The sequence below is a fragment of the Corvus moneduloides genome, chromosome 12 (genome assembly GCF_009650955.1).
Source record: "Corvus moneduloides isolate bCorMon1 chromosome 12, bCorMon1.pri, whole genome shotgun sequence".
Taxonomy (NCBI): domain Eukaryota; kingdom Metazoa; phylum Chordata; class Aves; order Passeriformes; family Corvidae; genus Corvus; species Corvus moneduloides.
This window is the reverse complement of record NC_045487.1, coordinates 7,633,988-7,642,446: the sequence shown is the minus strand read 5'-3', so window position 1 is coordinate 7,642,446 and position 8,459 is coordinate 7,633,988. Positions and strand designations below refer to the sequence as shown.

The following is an 8,459-nucleotide window of genomic DNA, read 5'->3' as shown; positions in this document are numbered from 1 at the left end:
GCTGATGTTCCCCGGGCTCCGGGGCCGGACTACAACCCCCGGCGTGCAGCGGGCAGGGCGGAGCTGCTGCCGCGCCGCCGCTGCCGCCGGGCTCAGCCAGGGCCGGCGCCGGGGCCGAAGGGAGCGGAGCAGAGCGCGGTTCCCACCTGGTGAGTGGGGCCGGGGTACGGACGTACCGGGGGGACACACGCGGGGAGCCCAGTGACCCGCAAGGGCAGCGTGGCGTCCCCCAGAGCGTCCCCTGCGATCGCGGGCTGACCGTCACCGGCTCCGGGCCTTGCTCCCCCGGGCGGGGGGCGCCGCCGGCGCCCGAGCGGGGCCGCGGGTTTGTCGAGTCACCCTCGGTGAAACGCCTAGTCTCGGGATTTCTGGTTGCCAGACTATGGCGGCTTTGCCTGAAGGGAAAGGACACCCTTCAGCATCCTCCCCCAGGCCATGGGAGAAGCATCGACTCCCTGCAGCATCCTCGGCCGGGTGGGAACTTCAGCCCACGCGGACCCACCGGGCTGTCCCTCCACGCTCCTATCACGGGGCAGAGGGCGGCCCTTCCTCCCCTTCCCCAGAAATCTTTACAGAGGGTACATAGCACAAGCGCAGAGTTTAAATAGCCCAGAAGAAAGGTGTGAGCTGGGCAGGAATAGTCCTCTAGGAATATGAACAGATTTCTTTGAAAAGAGATTTCTTGTAGCCGTGTAGATTCCTGCAAAATCATGCCGGGTTGTGAGGGTCAATCTCCTCCAGCTTGGAGGCAGTGGGATGAGATTTGGACTTTCCAACCCCCAAGGGCTGCAATGCTGGAAACACCAGATCTTCAAATCCAAAAGCTTCTAAGACATCATCTCATTCTGGTGGTCACCCTGGGGTTGCATTGGAAGGAGCCAGTCCTGCTTTTCCTGTTGACACAGTATTTCTGCTGCACACGGGACATTCCCGCTGAGCCCAGCCTTGCCCTTTACTCAGGAGCACGTGCACAACAGCTCTTGCAGAGCTTGCGGAAATTTGGGTTGGAAGTCAGGAAGTGAGCCATGACACTGGGTCTCGTGCCCACAGAAAGGCGAGTCCTGCTGTGAGGCTGCAGCTCCTCAGCCCCTCAGCCAGGGCTCAGTCCCCCATCCGACAGCAGTTGTGTCCTCTCCCTGGATTTGAGGGACAAGAGGTGAGTTCTCCTTCTGTATCTCTGCTAGTGTGTGTGTGCTGTGACCCCCCCCAGGCTACTACCCAGGGAACTCATTTCCTCTGTGTCCCCACCTGATGCCCAGGTTGTCCCTTGTTAATATAATTTAACTAACACTTAACAGCGTCTTTCTTCATCCCCTTGTAGGAGTAGGGAAGTGCCTGACTCCCGTGTTGCTGCATTCCAGCCTGTTTGCTGCCCTCCCACCCTGATGGAGCCAGTGCTGGCTGAGGACCCCCCTCGAGGTGCCTGGCTGAGCCTGGTGCAGGACCACTAGTGGGACGTGGACGGTGGCGTGTGCCACCCCGGGAGGGACAATGGCTCAGGGCACTGGGAGCATCAACAGTGACTACAAGGACTGGGAGTGGAGCGACGATGCTGGCGAACGGGCCAGGCTTCTGCAGAGCCCTAGTGTGGAGACAGTGCCCAAAAATTCAGAGAGCCAAGGAAATGGTCTGGGGACAACGTCGGCTCTGGGAGCTGTCTTCATTGTGGTCAACGCTGCCCTCGGGGCTGGGCTGCTCAACTTCCCTGCTGCCTTCAGCATGGCCGGTGGCGTGGCTGCAGGCATCGCCCTGCAGATGGTGAGAGAGTGGGGAAGGGACAGTTCCCTGTCCCATCCTGGGAGGATGCATGGAAGGGACGTGTGGTGCCCCAGAAAGGGTTTGGGGAGGACCAGGCTCCTGGGAAGAAGCTCTTTTGGGTGAGGTGCACCAGAGATGCTCAGTGTTTTTGGGGTGGCTGCCTGGGGTGGTTCGGGAGGCCTTGCTATATTGTTGGTTCAGTGTTCCCTCCCTGTCTCTCCCCCATCCCAGTGCATGTTGATCTTCATCATCGGAGGCTTGGTGATCCTGGCGTACTGCTCGCAGGCCAGCAACGAGCGCACCTACCAGGAGGTTGTGTGGGCTGTCTGCGGGAAGGTGCCTGGTGTGCTGTGCGAGGTGGCCATCGCTGTCTACACCTTTGGCACTTGCATCGCCTTCCTCATCATCATTGGAGATCAAGAGGACAAGAGTAAGTGTGTCCCATGGAGCAAATAATAACCAGTTGTCCCTTCAGCTGGAAGGGCCAACCTTACCATCTCAGTTGTCCCCACAGTCATTGCTGCTCTGGTGAAGGAGCCCGAGGAAGTTGGGAGCAGCTGCTGGTACACAGACCGCAAGTTCACCATCAGCATCACCGCCTTCCTCCTCATCCTGCCCCTCTCCATCCCCAAAGAGATTGGCTTCCAAAAATATGCCAGGTGAGTGGGGAGAGCCCTCTGGGGCTGGGGGTTAGGGTGGGCCAGCCAGCACCCACCTAAGCACAGTTGCAGGGGACAGGGATTGGAAATGCTGTGGTTCTAGTGCCATATCTGCCCACTCACCCTCTGCCTTCCCGTGCCTCAGTTTCCCCATCTCGGAGGCAGAGGAGCTGCTGAGCATCGTGCAGCCACAGTGCCGTACTTCAGGGCTTGTGTCCCTCCCTTCTGCATGCTGGAGGAAGCAGGGGGAGCTGCTTTCAACTGCATTGTCTCCTATCTTTGGAGTTGGCAATCCAGCAGAAAGGAGAGCCAGTAAGTGTCCCTAGGCAGGGTAGTCTGCAGGCCAGCCCTACTCTACCAAGTATCTTGGTGTGACCTGGCTGCTGGAGCTGGACCAGGGGCACCAGGGCAGGAGTATCATTGCTTCGACACTCACCTCTTTCTCCAGCCCCAAACCCAAGTCTGGCAGGTTTGCCACTAACAGAAGCATGGGATAACCCCCGAATGCAACAGAATTGTGTTGGCATCTGCTTGGGGGGGACAGCGGGTGGCATTTCCTGGCATATTCCCATGGGAAGGGAGAGCAAAAATGGGTCTGCTAGGCAGGAGAGGAGTAGTTGGGCTGTGAAGGGAGGAAGATGGGGATGGAGAGGCAGGGAGGACACCCTTCATGAAGTGGGGAGGTAGAGTACTGACGGCCTCCTATCCCCTCTCACAGCTCCCTCAGTGTGATTGGCACATGGTATGTCACAGCAGTCATTATCATCAAGTACATCTGGCCCGACAAGGAGCTGGTGCCTGTGGAGATCCCCACCAGGTGAGAGCAAGAGACACAATGCTGTTGGTGGCCAACACAGCATGGCAGAGCCAGGCAGGGCTTGTGGGAGCGAGGGCTGAAAAGGCTGGGGATGAATCTTTCATGAGTCCCACCCCTGGTCCTGGGGACTCTGCATGTTGCTGCCAGAAGCTCCCAAGTGGCTACACCTCTGCATATTTCAGAGGAGCAGGTGGTGAAGAGGAGGCAAAGGACCTCTTAAAGGTCCCCATGGCTCCATCACAGGTTTTGATGAGCACTGATTGGCTTTTATCTCTGATATATCCAGGCCCTGGATTCCCTGTGCAGTGCTTGTGCTCACCCAGCAACAAGGGCTGTGTCTGTATTTGGATGATTTTGGTTATTTCCTTGGCCAGCACAGCCACTGTGGCTTATTCCTTTCCTCACAGTGTATATTTCTGGATCCAGTGCAGCAATTTTATGGCAGAGCAAAAGTTAGACCAGTTTTCTGCACTGCCCAACTAGATCCTTACTTTTTCCTGATACTTTTACTTTGTATGCTCAGGTTTGGCTATTTCTGTGTCAGTGAAAAGCCCTGGTCTTCAGGGAGTACCAGGTCACAGAAAAACCTTGTTCCACGCAATGGCATCATCCTGGGTGGGGGGATGCAGTAACAGCAAAGACACTGAGCACTCCCAGCTTATCATCCCCTGGGGCACCGGATGGGAGGCACAGGGGGTTCTGGTCTTACTGGTGGGTGTTTCTCTCCTGCTAGCCCCTCCACCTGGACAGCTGTCTTCAATGCCATGCCCACCATCTGCTTTGGGTTCCAGGTAAGGCCAGGAATTTGGCACTCCCCTTCCATCCTGTGGTTGCTTGGGTGCAGACTAAAACTTTGCCTGGGTGATTGGCTAAGACCCTGCCCGTGTTCTCACTGCACTGCTTTTTTTAACATCTCACCACCTCTGGATGGAGATGGATCCATTTTATCCCAGCTAGGAAGTACATGGCAGCCTATCCACCCCCCCTTTTCTTCTCCAGTGACAAACCTGGGGGGATCACAATATCACAACAAATGTGGAATATCACAAGTAGGATCCCATGTGGTTCAGCCCATCGTATATCCCCACTCTCTCTGTGTCCTGGCAGTGCCATGTGAGCAGCGTGCCCGTCTTTAACAGCATGAAGCAGCCAGAGGTGAAGACCTGGGGGGCAGTGGTGACAGCAGCCATGGTGATTGCTCTCTTTGTCTACACAGGCACTGGTAAGTGAGGGGACACCGTGTGAATGTGGCACAGTCCTTGGAGTGGCTTCAGGAGGGCAGGGACCCTCTGGTCAGCAAGGGTCAGAGGGAGAAGGGAGCAGAGTGCATTGAACACCTCTGCAATGTGCCCTGTGCCATATCCATCCAAGTCTGGTCCTTCTAAGAGATATTCAGGAGACTTGTCCCTATCCCCTGCTGACTGCTCCCTGCCTAACAGGTGCCTGTGGCTTCCTAACCTTTGGAGCTGGCGTGGAGCAGGATGTCTTGATGTCCTACCCCTCCAATGACATCCCTGTTGCCCTTGCCCGGGCTTTCATCATCCTCTGTGTGCTGACATCCTACCCCATCCTACACTTCTGTGGCCGGTGAGCACTGGGAGAGGGATGGGGCTGGTCTGGGAAGGAGGAGCAGCATGAGGAAAGCCCTCTGTCCTGGGTCTGTGCGCACAGGGCTGTCTTGGAGGGTCTCTGGCTCCGCTACACTGGGGTAACAGTGGAGGAGGACGTGGTTCGGGAGCGGAGGAGACGCCTGCTTCAGACCATCAGCTGGTTCCTCCTGACACTCCTCCTGGCTCTTTTCATCCCTGACATTGGCAAAGTCATCTCTGTCATTGGGGGCTTGGCCGCCTGCTTCATCTTTGTCTTCCCAGGTAGGGCATCCTGGGATGCACAGGGGCTGACAAAGGTCTCATGGTCTTTGTCTCGAAGAGGGAGGGGCAGGATGGAAACACAGGAACCAGGAGATTTTTAGAGGACAAAAATGTGGAGTGAAGCCAGTCAGCAACTATTTCAGCTGGACTTGGTGCTCTGTAACAGGGACTGCAGATCCCTGTTTTGTGGAGTGTCTGTTCAGTCCTCAGGGGACAGTCCTCATCTGGTTCTAATTTTCCTCCCCTGCCTTTCAGGGCTCTGCCTGATTCAAGCCAAGCTCTCCGAGATCCAAGAAACCAAGGCAATCAGGTAACTGAAATGTGCCTCCCCTCTCCCCCCTTCCTCTGTGAATATTGGGGTAAAGGACCCTTCTAAGTGTGCCCTGTCCTCCTGCATCCACAGCTGGTGGGCCCAGGTCAGCTATGGGGTCTTCATGGTCACCCTTGGAGCCTTCATCTTTGGACAGACCACTGCCAATGCCATCTTTGTGGATCTTACAGCCTGACTCCTCCAGGCTGGACTGCACTGATGCTGCTGAAGGGATGGAGATTTCCTCTAGGACCAAAGGGAAGTGGGAAGAAAACATGTTGGTGTGTTGGGAAGATCCAAGAGAACTGTTGTGACTTGGGGCTTAGCTGAACAAGCCCTATGGTGGTTTGTGTCTCATTGTCTTAAGGCACCAGGCAGTCAGGCTTCTCTCAGCCCTGGCTCCCTGGTGAAGCCAGAGCAACACTACACAGGGACCTGTCATCCAGGCCAAGCCACTTCTGCCCCTTGGGGCAGACATCACTCCCTGAGACATCACCAAGGGGTCATGGTTGGGGTTTGCAAAGCTACGCTGCTCTCATCTGTGTACCCTTGTGCTGGTGGAGCTCCTCTCCACAGCTAAAACTCCTTCTTCTCCCAACTTTGGAGAGGGAAGCAGTGTTCTGCATAAAGGGAAATAGCAATCATGTTTATCAGACAGGGAGACACCCCCATAGTCCTCTTCTGTGTCAGTATTTGGTTTGAACTCTGGTTTCCTGCTGGTCTCCTGCCCCTACTCTCACATCTCACTCTGCCTGGGCTGCACTTTGTGTTACAAAGGGTTGCCTTCAGCCTGTTTGGGTTGGTTTTTCTTGAGGATCAGAATGACCCTGGGGTAGGGACATGCCAGTGCAATGTTTTCCCTGCCAGGGGTTGCTCACTCAGTAGAGAAGCTACGACTGCATCGACCTACTGAAGACACTACAATAGAGCAAGGCTCTTCTCCAGATTTATAATCCCGTTCTTCCAGGTGTCCAGGGAATGGGACTGGGCCAGGTTTTAAGGGGTGCTTTTGAGATAAAGCAGTCAGTATTAATTTGTTTTATATTGTTCCCTTGGTCATTTACACTCTCTATGGCTGGTGTTGCTCTGGGCTGTCCCTCTGTTGCCTGTCTGGATGATAGTTTCATTCCTGCTTTTGCTGGGTTGAGCAGTTCCCCCAGCTGCAGATTTGGTTGGGGGTGTTAAACCTCAACAGCAAAATTCTCTTGTTCTGTCCTTGAGTTCCTTTTCATCTTGTTTGGCTTCTAAAACCCTTGGGGAGGGAGGAATTCAGGTGTACCTGTTGATGCATCTGTGACAAGGGTTCAGCACAGATTTGTCCAAACTTGGCCCTGCACCTCCTGCATCTTCTGGAAGCAGCACAGGCTGTTGTGGTGGGAAGGAGAACCATGTCTTGTGCTCCTGTACTTCTCAACGTGGCTCTTTCCCTCTGCAACCAGAGGCTGCAGGCGGGGCGACAGCACGTGGATGCTTCCTCACGTGGAAACATTTGGTCTTTCCTTACTAACACTGCATATAAATGGGGCCCTCCCCACTGCTGCTCGGGACAGGGAGACACAAATGGGGAAGGAAGAAAAGCCCCAAGCACAGCAGGAATGTTTGAGGGTTGCTGTGGAGGTCCCAAGGGATCTCCAGCATCTGTGCCCTCATCTTTTGACAAAACCAGGCTCCACCAAACCCCCACTTGTATGGCAATGGCTGTGTCCTGAGCCCCTTTGCCAGGCTCCTGCCTATGAGCAGGAGCTGGGGCTCAGGGGACCCTTTGGCATAAAGAAGATGTCCAGTTGTCCTGGATGTGGGGAGCACAGAGCCACCTCCCATGGAGCCCAGCAGAGATACTCAGCAGATGCCAATGCCAAAATGCCTCCAGTGCCCACCCTGCACCAAAATGAAAAGGTTTGGTACCTGGTGGCTCTTGTGGCTGTGGCTTTCCTGAAGGTGTGCTAGGCATGAGGAGGTCCCTTGGCCAAACTGGAGGAGGACACAGTGTCCCATATCTTCGGTTGTCACCTGGAGAACACCTGGGCTCCCTTGGTGCTCCCACAGTGTCCCTGTGGCTGAGGGTAAGGCAGGTCTAGAGGTGGTGTGGCTGTTCCTGTTTGCCTTACTGTTCCCCTGTTTACAAACACTGGCCTTTTAACATGTATTTTGTACATGCAGAAAGTGGAGGGAACTCAACTCAATAAAAGTGACATTGTGATGTGTGTGTCAGGCCAACACGAGGTGGTTTCTGTGGGAGATGCTCCCGGGTGGGATACAGGCATGAAGCCGTATCTGGAAATGCCATCCCAGCTCTCCGAGTTTTGGGATGGATGGTGTGGAGCTAGGAAGTCTCACCGCCTTCCTCAGGCCCTCATCCTCCGGGATATCTTCACGCCCAGGCCCGGGGCATGCCACTGGAGGCTCTGTGGCCCCTGGTCCTGGTTTGGCACCCCAGTGTCTGCCGCCAGGGCCGGCAGGCGGGTGTAGTGTGGCTGAGACAGGCGGGAAGGGGCTGAAGGAAGTTTCCTCTCCGGGACTGAGGCCAGCCATCCGGGAGGGCGCAAATGGAAGGACGATTTCCTTAGAGAGGAAAAACCGCCCCTGGAGCATGCGGGACCCGGGCCGGGCGCTCTGAGGGACCCACGGCCGCCATGTTACGAGGGAGCAGTGCCTGGGCCGTACCAAGGTAGCGGGGGGGAGGATACGCCAATTCATGGATCCGTACCACGGCACTGCGCAGGGGGGGAAAACCGTTCCTGGGGTTGTACCACCATCGGGGGGGAGGAAACAGCGAGGCGAGGGAGAACGGGGCGGGCCACACCACTCGGGGAGGAAAACCCCCCCCGTCATGACTCCGCGCGCCCTTTGGCACTGCCCGCCACTTCCCCTTCCCGCCCCGCCCCCGCGCGACGCCCCTCGCTCATTGGCCGGCCTCGGCAGCGCGGGTTGGCCGTCGGCGCGCACGCGCAGGCCGAGAGGGTTACGGAGCTCTGATTGGCTGAGAGGGTAGGCAGGACTTCAGCCCCTCCCGACCAATGGCGCGCGGCTGTGGCTCCGCGCGG

The 8,459-nt window shown here is 56.4% G+C and overlaps 1 protein-coding gene across 4 annotated transcripts; it reads left to right on the top strand.

The window, feature by feature from the left end:
* The first annotated feature begins 53 nt into the window (after nt 1-53).
* On the top strand, nt 54-7,632 carry SLC38A7 (solute carrier family 38 member 7). 4 transcript variants are annotated; one of them, XM_032121679.1, is made up of 13 exons: nt 54-149; nt 961-1,156; nt 1,322-1,419; nt 1,990-2,188; nt 2,273-2,417; nt 2,563-2,729; nt 3,136-3,234; nt 3,968-4,025; nt 4,342-4,456; nt 4,674-4,821; nt 4,906-5,105; nt 5,361-5,415; nt 5,509-5,708. In XM_032121679.1, the coding sequence occupies exons 3-13, from the start codon at nt 1,386-1,388 to the stop codon at nt 5,609-5,611; spliced, it is 1,323 nt and encodes a 440-aa protein (XP_031977570.1). In that variant the 5' UTR covers nt 54-149; nt 961-1,156; nt 1,322-1,385; the 3' UTR covers nt 5,612-5,708. The 4 variants fall into 4 exon arrangements, with proteins under 4 accessions (XP_031977570.1, XP_031977569.1, XP_031977572.1 ...); XM_032121678.1 differs by lacking the exons at nt 961-1,156; nt 2,563-2,729 and having other exon boundaries at nt 74-149; nt 1,322-1,758; XM_032121681.1 differs by lacking the exons at nt 961-1,156; nt 2,563-2,729; nt 4,906-5,105 and having other exon boundaries at nt 74-149; nt 1,322-1,758; nt 5,509-7,632.
* The last annotated feature ends 827 nt before the right edge of the window (nt 7,633-8,459 follow it).